Source organism: Centruroides sculpturatus, unplaced genomic scaffold (genome assembly GCF_000671375.1).
Source record: "Centruroides sculpturatus isolate CEXI.00-Female unplaced genomic scaffold, Cexi_2.0 scaffold1943, whole genome shotgun sequence".
Lineage (NCBI taxonomy): Eukaryota > Metazoa > Arthropoda > Arachnida > Scorpiones > Buthidae > Centruroides > Centruroides sculpturatus.
This window is the reverse complement of record NW_019386107.1, coordinates 14,634-37,270: the sequence shown is the minus strand read 5'-3', so window position 1 is coordinate 37,270 and position 22,637 is coordinate 14,634. Positions and strand designations below refer to the sequence as shown.

At 31.2% G+C, this 22,637-nt stretch overlaps 3 protein-coding genes and 1 pseudogene across 4 annotated transcripts; 2 read left to right on the top strand and 2 right to left on the bottom strand.

Moving 5' to 3' along the window:
- The first annotated feature begins 44 nt into the window (after positions 1-44).
- On the top strand, positions 45-1,586 carry LOC111613638. Its single transcript, XM_023354992.1, has 2 exons — positions 45-545; positions 623-1,586. The coding sequence occupies exons 1-2, from the start codon at positions 179-181 to the stop codon at positions 787-789; spliced, it is 534 nt and encodes a 177-aa protein (XP_023210760.1). The 5' UTR covers positions 45-178; the 3' UTR covers positions 790-1,586.
- Positions 1,585-1,989, top strand: LOC111613640 (ubiquinol-cytochrome-c reductase complex assembly factor 2-like). The gene has a single exon (XM_023354994.1). The coding sequence runs from the start codon at positions 1,585-1,587 to the stop codon at positions 1,987-1,989; it is 405 nt and encodes a 134-aa protein (XP_023210762.1).
- A 4,781-nt stretch (positions 1,990-6,770) lies between these two features.
- On the bottom strand, positions 6,771-10,826 carry LOC111613636 (copper chaperone for superoxide dismutase-like). Of its 2 annotated transcripts, none has more exons than XM_023354988.1 (6): positions 10,701-10,826; positions 8,275-8,479; positions 8,043-8,211; positions 7,907-7,967; positions 7,657-7,838; positions 6,771-7,018 (listed from the first exon to the last, which is right to left on the bottom strand). In XM_023354988.1, exons 1-6 carry the CDS (start codon positions 10,713-10,715, stop codon positions 6,886-6,888), a joined length of 765 nt encoding a protein of 254 aa, XP_023210756.1. In that variant the 5' UTR covers positions 10,716-10,826; the 3' UTR covers positions 6,771-6,885. The 2 variants fall into 2 exon arrangements, with proteins under 2 accessions (XP_023210756.1, XP_023210758.1); XM_023354990.1 differs by lacking the exon at positions 10,701-10,826 and adding an exon at positions 10,344-10,434.
- An 8,992-nt stretch (positions 10,827-19,818) lies between these two features.
- Positions 19,819-22,299, bottom strand: LOC111613632 (annotated as a pseudogene).
- Between the last annotated feature and the right edge of the window lie 338 nt (positions 22,300-22,637).

The window sequence follows — 22,637 nt, the reverse complement described above, 5'->3', positions numbered from 1 at the left end:
AAACAAACGGAAATAGTTGTTTAGATTAATTATGACGTATTTCAATTGGCACAAGGTTTATTGTTGTTTCTAAATATTATAATACAATTAATTCTAAGCGTCAATTACAGAAGATTAAATTAATCCGGACGTTTCATTTACTATATGCTAATTGTTGAATTGGTATTGTTACGAAATTATGGAAGATGGAATAAAGAAAATGGAGGCTAGCAAAAGAAAAAGTACTTTTCGGGAAGCATTGAACACGATAACACCCGAAAAACTAGCAGAAAATCCAGAAAACTTGAAAGTACTTCTAGGATCCATATTGCAAACCATGGGATTGTATAATAAACCAATCGACGAAGACTTGAATAGAGTGGTGTATAGATACAGCTTAGGTGGGACACTGCCAACACTGTATAAACCTGTTTATAATGGAAAAAGTATCCAAAATTCCAACACATTAAACGTTGCAGAGAATAAATCGAAAAAGGTAATTGATAAAACTAAAGTTTGCCGCTCACTGTGCAAATGGTTTCGCAAGATTCAATCTAAAGATCAAGGTAAAATGCTACCGAAACTTAAAATTTAAACGTAAAATATAGATGATGATTCACAAATCTGTAACTTTTTTTATAAGATAAAAGTCGCCATTCTTCAAAGGATTCGAAGATTCAAGAAGCCAACTTCATTAGACTACAACAATTGGCAGACAATGTTGAGAGTACCGCGATCGTGTTCAACAAAAGAATAGATCACATTGAAAAAGAATTAATTTCAATAACAGAATACATCACAGATGTATGAAAACTTATCATATTTTGAATGTATGTTTTAAACTCAGTTTTGGTTTCAAAATTTAAAGATAATACTATAAACTGTTCCCTTACAATTTATAGTATTTTACATAACTAACGAATCTACCCAAATTTACATTAAAAAAAAACACCTTTCGAAGTTTAAAAAATTTGCTTAAAATTTTAAAATTATATGTAAAATAAATGATATAAAACTTAAAATATAAGTTTCATTCATGTTTACACTCTTATTGATCAACCGTGTAATGTTGCAAAAGCGGATCATATTTCCTCTGCTGATCTAGTGAGAAAGAAAGTTATTAGGAAAACGATGAAATTATTCATAGTCATATCTTTTAGTCATGACTATCGTGGGTTTCAGTCTAACCCATAGAGGTCAGACCCATTCATAATGGACATAATTACAGAATCGGGTCAATATTTTGCTCGGTCTAGTGCAAAATATAAATATGGAGTTCTTTGAAGACACTGGAGGCCGAGAATTAATCAAAAGTAGGCAGCGGTAAATTAACGCACGAACATATCTGAAACCTTAGAGGCTTCGTGTCGCTCCACATTATTACTATATATGTATCCGTGTAATATCTATAAGAAGTCGGGTCAGGACCCTTAAATGTATTTGAAACGGCTTGAAAGCTTCTTTTTGGATCAAGACCATTCCGATTGGTCGTTCCTACTCATCTACGCTTTCTAATTGGGGTCCCCTCGTCACTAAGTGTAACGAGATCGAATCCCATATCGCGGGATCAATCAACATCGTCTGTCAATTCGATCCCAATCGATGATGATCGATCTTAGGACAGTTACCATCTACGAACATCAGGTGGCGCAGAGTCGCAAGATGGCGTCCACCTACAGTAAGTACATGAGATTGTGTAAAGAGTGGAGGATAGACGATACGAAAACTGGAAGAGATTTGGGACAGTTTATTAAAAAAGAGGTTCTTCAATTCTTCCGTCAAGGAGAAGGTACTAAAATTAAAGACGAAAAGGAGTGTGAAAGATATTATCAAAGCTTACACCGTATAATGAGGAACGAATATGGACAGAAATATAAATTGAATCGGTTATATTCTGCTACTGGCTTAACTCATAACGAATGTAAACAAATTTTGTCTACGGAATATTTAACAGAATTTAAGGATAAAAAATTTGGACTCAAAGATAGGATTCTTAGTAAGTTCTCCTAGGATTCTGCTACTTTATCGAGTAGTAGTCTATGCAAATGAGATCTTTAATTGTAGAAGTAACATCTGTACTCCCATCAATTAATCATTTTTTCTTAGATTAATTCATGGAATATATTCCATAAAATAAAGTTCTAAAGTTATGCCAGCTTTTATTTTTTGTTGTAATAATTTTATTATGATTTTCAAAGCTTAAACACCACATAAAGGTAAATCATATAAATCTTATAAGTTTATATGGGTAAAGATACAATTCTGTAGTTATAAAAGTCAAAGGAACTGGGGGTTTGTGTGTGACCCTTTGCAAGATAGACTGATTTTGATGGGCTATATCTGGAATTTTAAAGACCGTCAAAGGCGAGATAAAATTTAAAAGTGAAACAATTTGTGATTATTTCTCAAAACTGCTAAGAATAAATTGTTTTCCACTCTACTAGAGATAGCTAAAAGCTCATAAAATGTGAGAAATACCATTGCCCCAACTATTTCTGGGTGTGATCAGTCACGCTGCACTCTCCGTTAAGTCTATCATGTATTTAAAAATGGCTGAGCTGATTTTGAGGGACTGTCTCATGAAGGGTTACATGTAGATCCTCTCTTCCTTTAACTATTTTTTCTCCTATGGATGTGGTGTACAGCTCTGATAAGGTCCCAACCACTTTGTTCAGAGCTACATTTGTACTTTTTTATGATATCTTTAATTTTGCTTTAATGATTTACGGTTACAATGTTAATTAAATTATATAAGATGTACCATACATTCAATTTATGTAATGATATAAACTCTCAATTACTTTACATTCTGACAGATAAATCTATGATTTCTTTTAATTTTATGCTCTGTAAGCAAAAAATTAAATTTTATCTCCTTACAACTTTTACATGATTTATAAAAATCAGTTCAAAGTAACACATAGCAAGAGTTGATAAATAATATTAAGTACTATTTATTTTCACTGAGTTTGATAGCTCTGGCTTGCTTCATTTCTGATAAAGGTTTGTTGACAGGTAGAGTACCTAGGGAAAAAAAGTATGTAAAAATCTATTTCCTATATAGGAAACATTCTCCATTAATCCCAAACTTTATAGGAATAGACTGAAGAGAAGGATTTTTAATTAATATGAAATTCTCGAAAAGATATGTAACTGTTCAGTTATAAATTTCATTTTCTCTGATAAATACCTTAAAAAATATTTAAGAATCTGTGATTATAAATTTGTTATAAAGTTTCATTACTTTGAATTAAATGTTATATATTAAATACAAGTATGTGCCACTTAATGATGGTGATATCATTGTGTTACATATAGCCTATACAAGTATTTATGTATCTATAAATATATTGAAACATGGAAAAGGTACAGGTGACTAAAATTTTCAGCTCAATTGTAATCTTTATGCGATCTCTGTTGTACTGTATATGAGAGCCATCATTAAGCAGTGCACACCTGTATTTGATAAAATTTTATATGAATAAACCAAAAATAAAACAAAATAAATTTATTTTCTTTATAATAATTACATATAATTGTTATATACAATTAGTTTTTTATAGAAAAAATATATTTGTATTTAAACACAACATAAATTTACACAGTTGTATGGTTATAAAAGATTAAATAATTACTATTAATGCAATATTATTATATTTATTTTCATATAGATAACCTGCAAGTTAAAAATATAGCATTTTAAAAATTTTTTTGCTTTATTTTTTGATAGAACTGAAGTGAAAAATGAATTTAAATGCGGTGCTTTCTTTATTAACATTAATTTATTAATTTAAAATTTTGCATGCAAGTCTGATGGAAAATTACTACTAGTTAAGCAAAATGATACAACTATAAGAATTGTTATTTACAGTAGGGTGTTGTTTTATATAAGGCTTAATGTAAAGATTCAAATGTTTTTCCATTCTGCAGATAGAATGGTTAGGTTAAACCTAGGATGCATGGATAATTAGCCTGCAATTTGAAAAAATTGTTGACCTATAAATTCCCACTGTCGTCCATCTGTCTGTCTTTCCTTAATCTCGAGAACGGAGTTATATAGATGAAAGCTGAGACCATATACGGAAAGCCTAGGGACCAATTAACTATACGAACTTCCGGTTTGCACTAGAAGTCATGTGATTTCAATTCAAAAATTTTTCCCTGCAAGATGACCAACACAACTCTATTGTTAAAGGAAAAGTATGATGTACAGTACAGTACAGGGCATGCCAATACTAATTTGAGGTGGAGAGCATATATGTTAAATTAAATTAATTAAAAATATGATTAAAAATTGCAGCAATTAAAAAATGGGCTGCAATTTGTAGAATTGTTTTTCCTGCCGACACAAGCCTAATGTAAAACAAGACCATACTATATCTTATACATACATTAATACTAAATCATTACAAACATTTATCTTGAATAATTTATTACATTGAAATTTAAATTTTTAATAATAAAAGAAAATCACTTTTTTTCTCTTAACTCATGAAAAAAGACTGAGGTAGGAATATTGATAAATTCTGTATTAATGTTCTTTATTATAATATATCTATTAAAAAATATCATCATGCATATGAATGAAGCTGAATGTCTTATCTCATTCAGGAAAAAAAAGATATATATAAAAAAGTGCAGAGCACAAGATGTCATCTCTTTCACATATCAATGGAAAAAATATCTGTCCTATAAATAATATATGAGCATTATTTTCTTGAAAATAATTCCTTCAGAATGTGATTCATTAGTGGATAAATATGTTAGTTTTAATCATTTTTTCATTCATTGTGAATTTTTTATCACATTTGTCTGAAACTATATATTGATTTACTTTTTAACAATAATTATCTATGGATTTTAACATGGCCAACGGTAATTTATGTTTAATAATAATATAATAAATATAATTATAACTTTTAACAAAGATGAAACTTTGCTTCAGTCCTTTCTTTCCATTGTTTGCACCATCTGCAGTTCATAAAATCACAAAACTCACGGAGACGACCTTCCCTTTTAGACTACTGCCTCCATAGTAAAAATTATGTAACGTACGATAAAAGCGATGAACTACGGATAGTGCAAACAATGGAAAGAAAGGACTGAAGCAAAGTTTCATCTTTATTAAAAGTTGTAATTATATTTATTATATTATTATTAAAATAATTATCTAATAAAATTTATGCCATTTTTATTTGTTAATATTTGCCAAAAAAAGTATATTTACCACAAAATGAATTTAACTTCTTATAATTTCTATTTTTCATTCATTAATTAAAAAACATATAGTATTATTATATGTTGGCATTTAGATAGACTTTGCTAAACATGCCAGTTCTAGTCAGATTACTGAAATTAAGTAATAAGTGATCCAGACAAAATTCTGATTACATAAGACAGAACTGCTGAGTACTGTTGCTTAACCCTATGCAAAGCCTAGTAGCTCTAGCTGGTCCCAGAAAGGACATAGACTAGAATACAGCCAAATGTAAAAAAAAGCAATGATTCCAAGGAAGGCATGAGCATTAATACTAAAAGAGGAGGAAGTATTTTAATGTACTTGCATTAAAATTAAAAATTAATTTATTTTTAAGAATAATACTGATACTTTACTATCTATTTTGTGTACAGTGGGTGATTGGTTAACGAACATAATCCGTTCCAAGACTTTGTTCGCTATCCGAATTGTTCATTAACCGATTATCAATTTACCATAGGTTTGTATGGGAATTTGATTAATTCATTCTGAAGACCCCAAAAAATAAAAATACATATATACACAGACTTGCATTTTTATTAGTCATGTTTTTTTGTTTGTGGGGGTTAAATAATCTGTCTAATGTTGATTGCTTTTCTCTCTTCTTCAGGATTTTCAGAATTAATAGCATTGTAATTGTAGAGATCCCCAAGACTATTAAACTCAACCTGGTTTGTATGCCATTCTAAGACCATTGATCTGACATCCCCCACTTCTTCAAAAGATCTTTAATTAATAGCAGATATCGGCATTAATCCTCTTTTTCAGAAGAAAACATATCTCGCCAAGTTTCTTTGTGTTCTTCATTCAAGAGTTCTTGGTGTTCTTCTGTTGTCAGATCCATTTCAGGTTCCGTTAAGAGCTCTTCAATGCTCTTTATTTCTCAGATGTGATTTTTGTTACTCCTTTAGCTGCTTGAGTCTTCTTGATAATGCATTATCTTTCTTAGATAAGATTGAACTGCACCCTACTGTAGAATTGTTCAAGCCATACTGCCCAGCAACATCAGACATCTGTCCACTCTCTACCTTTGCTGTTATACTCTCACCTTTCAAAAACAAAAACTGACGCAAAACTTAATGAGTGCCCACCCGACAGTCTTGCAAATACTATAAAAGAATTGTTTGTCAGAAAAATAAAAGGCTGGAATTACAAGGGAGTATTTCAAAGTTCGAGGAATACTATCTGATCAGTATATATCGGGTTGAGCATCAATGTTGATGTCTCCCACGCTCCAAAAAGTTACCTGAAGACAAAGGAAAATCAATCGGTATTCACTATTTCCGTCGCTTCTTCTTATGTTTGTTCAGTGAAGTGTTCGTTGTCTGATCATAAAAATCTTTTGCAAAAGTGTTCGTTATCCGATTTGTTCGTTAACCGATCATCCACTGTAATTAGTTAGGGTTTATCAAGATAATTTCTTAATAAAGTATATAGTTAAAAATTTTAAATAATCAAAATAATCAACAACTAATGAATTATCTGAAATTCAATAACTCATATTTTAAAATGTATCAAGAAAAAATTGCTTTTTAATGAGTAGTTTGTGTAGTATTTACAATAATACTTTCAAATCTTTTATTATTATGTATATATAAATAACTGAAATTAATAATATTTTTCATAATAGCAACTGAATAATTAAACTATTAATATTTTGCCCTGCTCTCTCCAGCAACAGGTTTCTCCCTTTCATCCCAGACAGATACACCATCACAAAGACATATTCTTTTTGGATTCTGGAAAAGTCCAGCAGATCTTGCAATAATACCACATGCTAGTCTGAAAAATAACATTTTTTTTAAAAAGTATTTTTATAAAACATATTTTAAATACCTTTCTTTTTAATTAAATATTTAATAATTTATTGAATATTGATTATAATTTGGTAAATCAAGTCGTTATTATGTTAAATAACTAAGTTACAATTCATTAATTTTTGACAAGTACTTGATATTAATCATGAATTAATCATAACCATATAATGTTACTTTTCCTATTTCACATTTGTGTACAGTGGCAGCTTTAGAATGCATGAGGATCTGGCCAAATATTGACTTATGAAGTACGTTTTCCATAAATGTATATAATGGAAAGTCACGATTAAACAATACTTAATATGAATCCTAGTCATGGATTCTAATAAATACTGGATCAAAATTCACAATTGAGAATAATGGATTTGCATGTCCAAGTTCCCTAAAAGCACAAGATCCTAAACAAAAGTCTAAGTTGCCTGTGCTTAAAACTGCCATTGTATATGCAGCTTTGATTTTCTGGATTAATATAAAAAATTTAATGTCAGACTTTATTATTTTCTTATCTACAGCTTACAATAATTAAAAATTATTATGATTTTTATTTACTACAGTGAATATATATTTATTTCCATTTATGAAAATGTCATTTTTATTACTTACTTTTGTCCTGAATTTCCATCAATTTTTGATCTCTCATTGTTTCCTCTTCCTAAATCATCTTTATGTTCTGTGATAACTAATGAGCGCCCAATAATTTCCCACACTTTCACTGTTGAATCTTCTTTCCTAAAAACTGCTCTTCCATTTTTATCTGCTCTAATATTCCCTAAATCTCCATAATGCTTTAAAATAAAAACATCTTTATTAAATGTTTCAAGTAATTAAAATGTTTTAAAATGTTGACACCTACTCTTTCATTATCTTCTGGACTTCCATGCATTTTATTACTCGGATTATAATGTCCTCCAACACTATAGAATTTTTGCACTTTAATAATTGAAAATTTAGTTATATGATATTAATTTAAACTAGAATTTTTGACTCACTTCTCACAGTCATTTGTCAAATCTCCAAATTCACATATGTGAAGACCGTGTTCTCCCTTTAAGCCATCAACTGTTCCGTCAATAATACAACTGCTATCATTTATATGTGCAAATCTGACAATTCCCATTATGCCATTTTTTCCAAAGATTTCAGCTACTGCTGCTCCACCTAGAAGAGCAATTTACATCAATTAACAAAAGAAAACTCTATAATTTAACATGAAAAACATACCTGAAATTGATCCATAACCCTTCAAGACTGCCCGTCGTCCGGTCTGTTCAATGTGATGTAGAATCTCCGAATAAGGAAGACTGGTTTCTACCACAACTTGTTGGTTATTCAAGTCAATCTCGACTTTCTTTACATCCAAATTCCGAAGAGCTCTCTCTACTGAATTAACGCATGACTGACAAGTCATTTCAACATCAAACTCAAGCTGGAATTAGGTAAGTTTTATTTAGTTTCTTGATAATGATAATAACGTAATAAAAATCTTAAGCACATACTACCATCATTTTGACGCCATGTTAAGATAGGAAGCATGCTATGCCAATATCTTTGTATGGCTGGTTAGGGTTTCTCATTTCACGGTCTTTTGCTTGTCCTGGGATACTGGCAAAAAGTGAACTGTTTCCCGTGATCCCAGGAAGTCCCGGAATATAATTAATTATTTTTAAGATATAAAATAAATCTTAAAATCAAATGATGTAATTATTTTTCATTTTTAAGTAACTTAATATGTCCTGCAACATCCAAAATAATAATAATAATGCTGTGTAAAATATGTATAAAAAATTTCTTTTGAATTACATAGAAATTTTCACAAATAGAAAAATTTATTAGTTTGTTGAAAACTGCTTACAACAAAAATGCCTTTGAATTGAGTTGAAAATTTAAAGAAAAAAATAAACTTAGATTAAACTTCTAACTTAGAAGGTAATTTTTGTTTTTTAAATAAAACATGATATTTGTAACCATTATAAAAAGCTTACTTTTGAGAAATGGGTTTTATAAAAAAAATTATAAATGCAAATAATGAGTAAAATTATACTGTAGTATAAACTATATGCCTATGTATTATTATTATAGTTTTATATAAAACTAAAGTAAAAAATTCAGCAACAATTTGCTTAACTTTCCTGGNGTTTCTCATTTCCAGGTCTTTTGCTTGTCCCGTAATTTCGGGAAAAAAGTGAACTGTTTCTCGGGATACCGGGAAATCCCGGGTTAGAATTAATTATTTTTAAGATATACGAAATATCTTGAAATCAAATGATATAATTACTTTTCATTTTTAAAGTAATTTAATACGTTCTGTAATCTCAAAAATCATATTAATAATGCTGTGTAAGATATATATTAAAAATTATCTTTGAATTACGTGGAAATGTTCACAAATAGAAAAATAAACTTATGTCAAGCATAATACATAATACAACATAAATACAAAATAAAACATAATACAAAGATACAAAATATTATTGTAAATTTTTATAATGAGATTTTAGAAAGCAAAGATGGTCAATACTCCGATCACTCAATTTGATTCTTATTTTACTAAAGAAAAGTCCAGTTACCAAGAATGCCCTTTCCGATTCAATTGGAATCATCTTTAATGCATTTCAGAGAAGACAGATGATTTGTTTTTTCACCTGTAGCCTGGAAGATTTCTAGTACATTTTCAAGATGCGTTACAGTATTTCATTTGCCATCTAGTATTCTTGATGTGTGTACCTCGACTGCTTCAATAGCAGCATCAAGCTTACAGCCTGATAATTTGGCAGTTCATTTGGCTTTAATAATCAGGTTTACAAAGAAAAACTTCATACTCATTTGTATCCTGGTCCAATTTGCACAATCTGGCATAATGCAGTTATTGAAGCTACCGGGCTCTGCCTGGTAGCTTCAATAACTGCATTATGGGCGAACAGAGTGGCCGCTCCAGGTGCTAAGTCCTAGGGGGCACCTCAGTGGTAAAGAAAATTAAAGGGTATAAATTAAGGGCACCCAAGGGGGGCACCATAATAGGATCTCGCTCCATCCTAAAACTTGCCTCGAGCCGGCACTGTTACCGGGCATGGTTAAAAATTAAGACAGCATAAGCACAATTATTCCAGATATTACAGGTTCTGACAAGTAAAGAATTTTCAGAGTCCTGTCACAAATAGGCTACATATTGATTATTGACAATCTGTGACATGACGTAATAAGTAAAAATTTAAAAAACTAATAAGCGGATTTAAAATAATAAATACAAATGTATTCTGACAGTTTATGGGTTAAGAATAATATACACTTACTCAATACAGGCAAGCAGAAATATTGGCAGGGGGCACACTTTGTAAACAGTGGCGCTTTCCGTTCAAACATGGCAGCGAAATGATGGTGCGTTTAAAGCGTCATTTCCATTTATATAAAAAAATATATATAAAATATAATTCTTGAATTGCTATTACTTTTTATCTACAATTAGTACACATGAAATACTATAAAATGTGCTGTAAAATACTTATACAGAGTTCAAAAATATCGATTATGTTAGTTGTCCTTCACCCGGATCTCAATATAGTAACGCTTCATTAGCGATGTTTACATTTTTTAAGAGTATGATAGATTTTAAATATCAGAATTTGAAGATGTAAATTCTGATTACTTACTTTAGCAGTCGACATTTCTTAATTATTAAATAAAATGATTTATCTAACAGTCGAACTAATGTATCCTTCGAATAAACATTCACATGGAAAGTCACGCTTTAAATTTTACGCATGTTTATTTCTTTCTCATTGTTGCCAGATGCATTTTAATAAGATGGCAACGCTTTTATTATTAACAGTGTATTAATCACTTATTAACTTTTTATTTATTTAAAACAAAATCATTTTATATAATTAAAATTTATTTTATAGTCGAAATATTAATTTCTGTTTATTATTATTATTATTATTATTTCCATCCTATGGACAGTAAGAAGCAGCTACATACCGACAAAATTTGGCATCTATTAGCGGTGCATTATATTGTTGATAAATAATTCATTCTCTCAAGTTTTTCATTCTACGGGGCCCCAAAAAAACATCAGTTGATTTGCTGCCCCTATCTTACACTGCTTGGTAATATTCACATTGCAAATTCCTGTGTTAAATTCAACTAAAGTCGCAATCGAGTAGTAGTGTGTTAGAATTTAGCGAAAGAATTTTTACAATATAGATCTCCAGATGTGAGAAGAAAAAATTGATGGCCCTTTAAATTTAATCACAAATACAGCTGCTGAATTTTGTATCAAAAGCAATGAATTTCTTCGATTTTATGCAAAAATTTAGGTTTTATTTTTCGTCATGGTAGAGTATCCGAATAATCCGACTCATATTTGATTAGTCGGATATAATACGACTAATCACACGGTCTGCAATATCAGTTATCAAGCAAAGTTGTAAGGTCTTAAAAGAAATTTTAAAATATATATATTATATTCATTCAATTACTGCGACAATGATATAGCGCATCTATTTCGCGCTATATCAGCCCGTTGTAACAGCGCATAGCACTTGCCTGCGTGGAATCGAAAGTGTTACCCTGTGAAAAATCTATAAATATTTAATTTTCCACATCTAACGACTCGGATTTTTCCATTTCTGAACAGTACTTTCTTAAACTTTCTTAATTCTAATAAGCGCCCTACAGTAGCCGGGTGCATAAATCCACTCGGCTATTAAACCTACTAATCGAAGTACAATAGAATATTAATTACATAATAAACAAATAAATCAGGATTTTATTATCCTAGTGATTTTTTATCACGTTATATATTAATTAAGTGAGACAATCGAGTTGCTTGGGTATTAACGAAACATAATGACAGAACTAAAGAAATGACATTTATGAGGGTGACAAAAAATGAAGGACAAGTGTAACCTAGATACCTGTTCTTCACTATCAGCATTATAAAATGACTGGTTCAGCTAAACCATCAATAAAGTACTATTGATGGTTTAGCTGAACCAGTCGTTTTATAATGGCCCTCTTATAGCAGTGCGAGAAGAAACTCAATGATTGTTATTTAAACTGCTCATCAAGTATATTATATAAGCCTCGTTAGATACGAATGTAATTTGTTACTTGTGCTTTACTTTAATTTCGAAGGCCTTAAAACAAAAACACTAAGTTGAGCCTTTCAGGCCTCAGTGCTGTGTGACCTTCTTCCATACAAACTACGATCTATATTTATAATATATTAATGCTGTATTAATAAGATATTAATTTACTTTAGGCGTTGTTTATCCACGTGAGATACAGACACTAAAAAGTAATGTAGTGATGTCAAATGGGAGAATCAAACTTTTAAAAATATGAATGTTCAAGACTGACTCAAAATATTTTACAGATTTAACAATGCGTTATTTATCAAATTCGAATTAATATAAAGGTAAAATTCACATATGAAATTTAGACTTACAACTGAAAGAAAAATTCTTCATAATGAAATTATGCTTCTAATTTATTGTATGATATGAATATTATTAATTAAATAAAAATAAAGCGACGACAGGATGACCATAGCTATTTGGATATTAATCTGTCTCTCTGGGGATTCGGAAACGGATACTTTAATTTTTGCTCTTTTCCTCTATGGACACTAACTTGTAAGAGAACCATTTTCCCACGTTCATCATGGGTTTAGTTTGGTTTGATGGGATACGGCAACACAACATATAAGCAATTTGTAAAATGGGATATCTCTGGAAAGGACTTTTGGGAAACTGAGCCATATTGGACACGTGAAGAAAACCCGGAAAACTCCACGCGACCAACTGTTCATTTGGCCAACGGCGGTCTCTATGATGTATTCGGCCAAGCCTACAATAAGAAAGTTAGATGGTGGGGATAGGACCCGACATATCCAGTAGCCTACAAGCTGCCCATAAAAAATTCACGAGTTCTTCTACCGCCTAGATTCGATTCCGGATCCCCAGAACGGCACCTCGGTCATCCTGCCGGAGTTGGATCGGATCAAAAAATTTCATCTGTAGGCCGACTTTTTGTTACCAGCCTTAATTAGTTGACGGTCGGATGGCCTATCGCTTTGATTAAACCCGGACGGACTAAAAATCCTCAGAAATTTTTGGGAGTTAGGTCCCGTCCTTCACCACCCGCTCGTCCCATTATGAGTCTGGCCGAATCCATAATGGACTTTGTTAAAAAAAAAAATCCCTATTAGTGCCTACAGGGCAGAGAAAATTAAAGAAAGGGGGCTATTCCTCTTAATGTTGGCATGTCGGAGAAAAAAAATTTTAATTAGGTTCGATTATAGCTTTTAATTAAAAGTGTTTTTTGTTTTTTACGTAGAGGGCGTATTGTTTCTTCTAACAAGGGCGGGAAGTTTGTAAGTTTCATTTTATAATTTTTACTTTTTAATTAAATATTTAATCTAAAATGTATCAAAAAGCGTATTTGTGAAGGTTTGTAGACTTAACTGTTGAAATTAAATAAGTAATTTGTTTAATAATTAATTAATATTTACGTATTTAAAAATGGCGGATCGTAAAGTTCGTCTGCTTTTTGTGTATTAGCGACCTCTTTAATGATTAATTATATTATTTATAAATTATTTTAACCGAATTTAAATTAAGTAGAAGTTACGTTTAGGTAATTAGGTTTTCTGTATTGAGTAAAATACTTGAGAAAAATACACACACACCAGCATTTCACATAGTGGCATTCAGTAATACTGGTTCTCACATTTATTGACTTTACATTGAGTCCACACTACTACCTTTTGGTGTTGCCCAAGCTGCAGGATGTGGACCTGGCCGATGATGGAGTTCGAAAAAACACGTGGTGGCTTATGTGCCTTTTTTCGGTGGATGGCCGTTCTGAGTTTTGGCTGTGTTCTGCTGGCTTTGACCGTGGCTTGGTCCTCGTCTCGGATCCTGGGCAACTCCAAAAGATGCCAGAGTGCCGACACATTGTAAAGTCAATATGGAATCCGGACAACTGGTTTGGGATCCACCAGTGGCCAAGCAGTTTCGTTCCCTGAACGCTGGGAGTTTGGGCGTGGGTTTGCACCTAACCTGGATGGGCTGGCCGTTTGGAGTTTTCTGGGTTTTCTCCACGTCTGTAATGCCCGTATAGGGGCCAGTTACCCTTAACATGACCTCTTGGAAGACATCCCCCTAAGCAGATCGCCCGAGTGTTGTGTTACCGTAACTTAACAAAACAAACAAACAAGCAGTTTGGTTCCATAGTTCTGTGTTCAGAATGTTGGAAGCTGAGAAGTATGATTTGCTTAAGAGTTGTCAGATTTAGTGATTTTAGAAGTAAGTTAACTTAACCATTTGCAATTGAAAATTTACAAGTCTACATATATAGCAGTCTCATGTAAAACAAGATCCTACTTGTATATATCATACTTTGTATTACATGAAATGAGTCAAAAGTTGCCTTACAATCCTTTTAGCAAGATCTGGAAGTTGTTGCAAAGTTACCTGTCAACTTACTTTGCAAATTTGCTTCAACTTCTAGATTATGCCAAGAGGATAATGTTTTTAATAGTAATTTTAATATATGGTTTAATTTTTGTCAATTTGAAATATTTGTTTTACAGATCATTGAAGAAATATTATTATCCAGTTAGAAAACATGCGAATGGCAAGTGAAAAGTTTTGGTAAGTTAATTAATGTTGCAAATTTTTTGTTGTATTTATAGTAGAGTACTAATTACATGAGGTAATGTGGACTGGATGTGGACTGGATGTAATGTGGATAATCAAAAGCTCAGTTAACCAGTATATAAAACTCAGTAAAGCCAGAATATGTGGTGTAGTGATTGGTGAAATACAAAATATTGTGTCATGAAAACAAAATTATAATTAAAATTCATATTATAAAATCAAAGCCACAAGAGTAAATTGTTTTTAAAACTTCTAGAGTCCCTTTTGAATGCTGTACATTATCCGGTTAAGATTTTTGAAATAAACTATAGTAAACTATAAAAAATTTTTAACACTGGAGTAGGTAAATTAGCCAACTTCACTGCCTGTAACTGGTGTTCTTCTCCTCCAATGCAGAGGACTTTGCAAACGTTTTCGAATCTAATGTGGTTCGAATTCGAATTCATATAGGGAATTCCATAGCACCTGAAGAAGAACCACATTAGGTTCAAAAACGTTTGCAAAGTCCTCTGCATTGGAGAAGAAGAACACTGGTTACAGGCAGTGAAGTTGGGCAATTTAAACTATAGTATACAAAAGTGAATCCCAAACATTTTTGAGCCATTGTCCCCTATTCCATAAACTTATACCCAATGCACCGTAACCAGTTTTCCCTTGTGTGAGAAAGGCATGGAAATATTCTTAGAAACACTTCTCTATGAACCTCACACTTTGTGTGCATACTGTACGGTGTTCTGTACACGTGGAAACCATTAAGTGCAATGTTTTTTCTTACCCGTTTTAATAGAGGAAATTGAAAAGTTGCCGGTGACCCAACCCTAGCCTACAGTTTCCATCTGGTACCTTGCCTCACAATTGCTTCTTTCTTTCCCCTAGATTTACTCACTGCCCACAGGGTGATAGCATCCACTTTGGGAATCACTGACAAAGTACTCTCCAACAATTCTTTTCTTTGCTGACAAAGTACTCTTTCCATTTTACCTTGGGTAATGTAGAACCTCAGTTAAATGAGTCTCTATTAATTGAGACTACTGTATTTAGAATATTTAAAAAACAAAAACTACTATTTATAAAATTTTGCCAGATGATAATTTAATTTAATCAAAAAAGACACAGTCTGTCCAAAAAATATTTTTTGAAGCCACCTTGTCTTTTTTTTTTTTATTAAAACAAAAACTACTAATTAAAATTTCCAGATATATTACTAATATTAATGAATGCTTCACTTTTATAAAATGCATTGATATATAAATTTTCCTATTATTTTTATATTTATGAATTTCTTAGAAAATTTAATATACAAAAATTCCAATTAAAAAAGCTAAGATATTTTCAAAATGTAATCAATATATTGTGTTGTGATGATGCCTCATTTTTATGAAATATTATTATTTCCCAATAATGCAGCATATTCATAATTAACTTTTAAGTGCAAAGAAAAAAGAAAATAAAGACAAAACCTTCAATAGTCCAGCAAAATATTTTAATATCTTAAAAACGTTTTCGAACACTTTAAGCAATCATCCTCAGTTATTTTCCTGAATCGAATGAGAAATTCGAAAATTACACAAAACAAAAATTCAAAAAATGGTTATACAATTTTATATTAACATGTAATATGCCTTTAAAAATTGCAATATATATAAAATGAACTTAAACAAAATTAAACAAAAGATTATACATCCATTAAAAATCATTGCAGTTAACCGTATTGCTTATATAGATTAAGTCAATTTATCATAGAAAGACTTCCATGTGGATGATAACCTGTTGGCATCTCTATGATTGATGCAGCACGTGTTCATTTGCGCCTTGTGAATTTCTAATTTTTCTAGATGTTTCACCACCTGCTTGGATCTTGTAGCTTTGATAATTGACGCCTGATCCCAAAAAACCGTGATGTCTTGCTGTTTGGCACAAGCAGCAAGGACAGTAGTGTCAATGTTTTTATTCACCGATTGTTTATGCTCATCAATTCTTTTCTTCAAGTTTCTCATAGTTGCTCCTATGTATACCAAGTTGGAGTTAAATCTATGGTCCTCCAGTGGTATGGAGTATATCCCTGTCAGGATGTTACGCTTATAACTTCCTTTATCGTTCCTTAAGAGCCTGTATACGGTCAGATTACGCCTATAAACTATCTGTAAATTCCTGTTTCTGCTCACCTTCTTAACAATTCTTTAAGAAATGGTATGTAACTGAGCACAATCTTTTCCCTTTGCTGATCTCTTCCTTGCTTGCATTGATGCTTCTAACAATTCCTAATAAGAGCATCTATCCTTTCTCTTCGGTACCCTTGTTGTATTGCTGTATTTCGAATTTAATCTAATTCCTTATAAGTGTAGCACACACTGGTGCACACACATTGCACCAGTGAAAGAAAGAAAATCAATAGAAAGCAGTTTGAGAGAAACTTATTTTATTTAGGGAACTGGTGTAATTAAGAGTAGAAAATAGCTACATGTAGATCATTTTTTATAACTTCAATAGCGGATTAAATTTTTGTGAATTATTCACAAAAATTTTATTTCAGAAAATGTCACTAGATGAATTCCTTTTACATATTTCTCGTGGTTTGCTTTGTTCATAAATTTCTTCTAGCATGTTTTCACAATAAAAATACATAAATGACAACACTAAATAGATTCCATTGTAATGCAAAGAAACTAAAATTAAAAAATGATTTTTTTTTAGTTTATTAAATTAAAGGAATGCCTCACTTTTCCAGTTCTATAAAAATGAAAGAATATGCTAATTCCTTTTATTATATAAATATATATTTCTTAATAGATTATATGTTTTTGAATATGTAATGTTTATTTTTATATGGTTATTTCACAGTTCTTGTTGGCTTGAATGCACCTGTTTTATAATAATAATGCTATAATTTATTGTTATATATATACACGTATATTCCTTTTTTTCAATTTTGATACTATAATATATTTTCATAAATACTTCAGTTTATCTCGTCAATTACATCAAAAACAGAATGAAATACATTCCTGTATAAAAATTTGCAATTTTTTTTTTTGAAAAATTTTCAAAAAAATGCATATATAATTTGATGACTGAATATTCTAAAATACATTTAAATATAAACTTCAATAGAAAAAAATTGAAATATATCAGACTTGACATCTATCTGTAAAAATTTGCAATTTTTTTTTTAAATTCACATACTCCAGTTATGTAGTTTGTTCTTGGCACTACGCCAGAACGACTTGAAATATTGTTCTGTACAATTCTATATAACATGTACGATTTTTAGTTTTAAAATTATCACAGATTANCTTGGTATTGAGTTACTTTCATTTACAAGTCAGGCCCACCAGTAGCCAAGCAGTCTTCGTTCCCTGAACACTGGAAGTTTGGTTGTGGGTTTGCACCTTGCTCGGACGGGCTGGCCACGTGGAGTTTTCCGGGTTTTCTCCATGTCTGTAATGCCTAAATCAGCACAAAATATACTTACAAAAATAATGAAAACAAACATTTTTGAAAATTTTTAAATCATCATCATCATGTTAAAAAAATTATTATTCATTACCACTAAACCTAATTTTCACTAGTGTCAATAATGTATACAAAAAGAAAAAAACTGGTAATTATACATGTAAATATCAAGTATAAATATCAAATATCATTTTAAGTAGGTACTGCTGACTTCAAGACTTCATTCAAGTTGTTATTAAAGCAATAATTAGGGATTCCTTAATATACTAATATTTAGCAATGTTAAAGTGTCCCACTTAAAATTGGCCCAACTGAAATGTTGAAACATTAGTGGGAAAATTTTATACATATTAAAAGAAAGTGTATGAAACCAATCCCAGAACTATATGCAAACTGAAGGAAAGCATTCTCAGAAGCATTGAAGCTATCAACATTAGTAACATTAGTATTTTACATACAATCAGTCTGAACATGATTATTCATACAAAAAGGAGCATAGATGCACAAGGACACCACTTTCAATATTTCTGTGTTTTCATTCATTTAAATAATGTTAAAGTTTTTAACAGGTGTCCTTTGAATTCATTGTATCATATCCAGTGAGTGGAGCCAATTTTAGTGTTATGTAGGATACTGAATATCACTATAAAAAGAAATATATCATATTTACGATGTTTTTCAGGAAAATCATATGGACGTGGTAGCATAAAAATTATAGATCTGCTTCAGACCTTAAACCTTTTGTTCATTTTTGAAACTTGAAGAAGAAAGATATTTCAAGCAATGCCAGCCATAACATATATTTTTTTTTAAATATTTTATGTGGTACTAAAGATAAAACTAAGCTCCTCAACAAAGTTTTTTATTGATTAAAGAATGTTTTACCAAAGAAAGCTAAACTTTTCATTTTAACAGTAAAATAATCTCTATCCAATATAAGAAAAATATTTTCTTTGGTGGAGTTTTAAAAACAGAACTTATTTTTCTATTTTCTCTTTTACCACTTTTGGATGTATGTCCACCATCATACTTACAGAAACCAGGAACTCAAGATCAGAACAAAGATGATATACTAGACTTTGTGATAACTTAGCTGGACTAATTATTGCACTTTTAACAGTGGTATTTTTAGAAGAATGCTTATGTTTCCAATCTGACCAATGGTCATCCTCAGGTGCTGAAAGTTAGTCAAAAGAGAGTCCACTTTTGTGTTTGTCCAGAGAGTTCATGGCACTTTATATGTCAACATAACTGATATAATATAATATTCAATTATTTATCAGCATCAGTTATTTTTGCTTATTTTAATCATCCAAATACATTCACTAAGAGAATAACATGTTATACAAATTTCAAGAATGAAATACTATTTCAATTGAAAGTGGCTGATGATATTTACACAGTAAAAACTACTAGTAAACTTTTTAAACTGTTTTGCATAATTTTGCAGAGTCTAATAGAAGGTTTTCTCTGCAATGGAAGACTGTTATTCCTGATGATTGAACATGATGAAAAGTAACAGTCTTCCATTGCAGAGAAAGCCTTTTATTAGACTCTGCAAAATTATGCAAAACAGTTTAAAAAGTTCACTAGTAGTTTTTACTGTGTAAATATCATCAGCCATTTTTAATTGAAACTGTATTTTTAATTATTAGCTTCTTACCAGTTAACTGTTTAAACTGTTTTGTATAATTTTGCAGAGGCACAGACTAATAAAAGGTTGTCTCTTCAATGGAAGACTTGTTCTTGGTAATTGCACATGAAAAATTGGTATTTTAGTTTCTTCTATGTATTTTTACTACTATGACCATTGCAGCAAAAACTGTCTGTGAAATTTATTTAGAAGCAACTATGTCACAAATTTTTCTGATTGCCACTTATCGTCTTGGAAACCTGGACCATAAATGCCACTTCTCAGAAGAAACTTGATTCCTTTGAAATATGGACACAAAAGAATGCTGAGAATTTCTTGGACGGAGCACCGAACAAATTACTCCATCCTAAATCACTGAAAATCACAATATGCCTAAGGGTTGCCAACTCAAAAAAATAAAAGTAGCTAAAAGCAAACAAAAAACTCTAAAAATAGCTAAAAAAATTTTCAAAATTTGCTAAAAAGATAGCTAAACAAAAAATAAAAACCAACCTTCAATTAATCTATTTTTAACTTTATTCAAAAACTCCATTCGTTGCTAAATTCCATTACTTCTTCAATTTCTTCATTGTGTTCAAAAGATGGTCCTGCTTCAAACTGAAAATTTTGGTATGATTTTATAGTGCCTATTTTTTGAATGACATTTACTGGCAATTCATAATCATAGCTGAATTTCTCTAATATTTTCAAACCACATCTAATCGTTAATATGCTATGGAGTGAAATAATATTCAATCTATTCCGCAGTTTGGTTTTAACAATATTCATCTTACTAAATAAATGCTCTACTTCTGCGTTTGAGTGAGGTAATAAAAGAATTTTTAAAACAAAATTGACCAAGTCTTGAAAGGGATTTTCTCTGGCAGCATCTTGGTATTGAGTTACTTTCATTTACAAGTCAGGCCCACCAGTAGCCAAGCAGTCTTCGTTCCCTGAACACTGGAAGTTTGGTTGTGGGTTTGCACCTTGCTCGGACGGGCTGGCCACGTGGAGTTTTCCGGGTTTTCTCCATGTCTGTAATGCCTAAATAGGGGCCAGTTTCCCTTAAAAAGACCTCCCGGAATCCACCTCCCTAGACAAATTGCCCAAGTGTTGTGTTGCCATAACTAAACAAAGAAACAATCATCCACAGGTTTAACGTGCTGGAAGTTTCTTTCCACTGGATTGCATGGATTTTCCTCCATTTGAAAGTCAATGTGAGTTAATACTGCATCATCAGTGAAAAACATTTTGGCAAGGTTTATTATATCACTTTTAATTGGGTTGAGACAATGGTCAATACTTAGTGACATCACGTCAAGGTTTTCAAAATTGATATATTGTCAGGTAACCTTTCCAGAAATTGTTTTATAAGAGACAAAAGGAAAGTAATGTAGAGATTATGAATATTTTTCTTTTCTTCATCTAACAGTGCAGAATTGTTTATTTCAGTTTCAAATTGATAACCCAAATATGGATTGAGTGCTAAATGGTTTTCAATCACTACATCATTTGTTATTTTTGTTCTTGGAATAACAATCTTAGAACAACAAGATTCTATTAAATTTAGTAAGTCCTGTAGCAACTTCGTAGGATCATTATTCTCAGATTCAAATATTTTATTTAATCTCTGAACTTCATCAAGTACAGGTTTAAGAAATAAGAAATTTCTTTGATCATCAAACATTGAGAACAAAATTTCTGCTGTATAATATCTTTTGTTTGCTCTGGCCAAATTAAAATTTGCCTTTAAATCATTCCATTATTTCAAAACTCTATCAATAGTGGTTTGAATTGACATCCAACGAGTCTCACTACATTGTACTAATTTCAATGGCTCAGTTCCATCATTCATCAAAGAATAGAGTTCATTGTATTTGGATTGTGTAATCACAGAATGAGAAAACCAATTAAATATTTCTTTAATAAGAAATTCTATATTTCTTGGAAGGTCTTCTTTTATAGCGTGGGAAATAGCTAATTGTAATGAATGACAGATGCAACGTACTAAAATCAAAGCAGGTACTTCGGCTTTGAGTTTAACATATACGCCATTATTGATTCCTATCATTACAGAAGGGTTATCTGTTCCAATTGCAACGAGTTTATGCAAATCCAAAGCATTATTTTTCAAGAAAAATTTAATTGCTTCACAAATTGCATCAGCATTGCACTCTTTAAGTGGTACTAAATCTAAAAAAAAATTGTAGTTATACATTTTTTATTTTGAGTGTAATATGTAATTACAATACCTAAAAGCTTGGAAACTGAAATGTCATTACTTTCGTCAATTAGTAAACTATAGTTGCTATCACCTATATCAACTATTAAATTTTCTTTAATGTGTGGTGCTAAAACATTTGAAATTATGGCTTAACATTTTGTTCGTCCAAGAGTCAGATTATTACAACTTTTGCTATCTGAAAATTTTGTTGTACGGAATTTAGTTAGTTTGTCTACATGACTTATAGGACAACCTTCATTTACAAAAAGTGCCATATTTCCCTTTGTTCTATGAACATTCGAGCTTTTCATAAATGGACAATACTAAACGATGGTTTGGCTTTATATGTTTTTGAGTTTTCCTATGCTTTTCTAAATCACTTACTTTTGCTATCAAAATGCATCTACAATATTTGCCATGACACTTTGTATTTTCTCCTTCAATTTCCTGCAACCAGTTTTTATATCTATCGTCACGTAGCCATTCTATTTGGCGGCCGGATGGCCGAGCGGTCAAGGTTGCAGCCTACCGCTCTGGGGGACCCGGGCTCGAAAAATCCCAAGGAATTTTTCGGGGGTGGTCCGTTCAGATATGTCGGGCTCCGCCCCTCACC

Excerpts from the sequence above, each read along its gene's own strand:
- LOC111613638 (XM_023354992.1), top strand. The coding sequence starts at position 179 with ATGGAAGATGGAATAAAGAAAATGGAGGCTAGCAAAAGAAAAAGTACT. Across the intron at positions 546-622 it reads GATTCAATCTAAAGATCAAG|ATAAAAGTCGCCATTCTTCA; the intron begins GTAAAATGCTAC and ends TTTTTTTATAAG.
- LOC111613640 (XM_023354994.1), top strand. The coding sequence starts at position 1,585 with ATGATCGATCTTAGGACAGTTACCATCTACGAACATCAGGTGGCGCAG.
- LOC111613636 (XM_023354988.1), bottom strand. Across the intron at positions 7,968-8,042 it reads TTGACAAATGACTGTGAGAA|TGTTGGAGGACATTATAATC; the intron begins GTGAGTCAAAAA and ends AAAATTCTATAG. Across the intron at positions 7,019-7,656 it reads GATGGAAATTCAGGACAAAA|ACTAGCATGTGGTATTATTG; the intron begins GTAAGTAATAAA and ends GTTATTTTTCAG.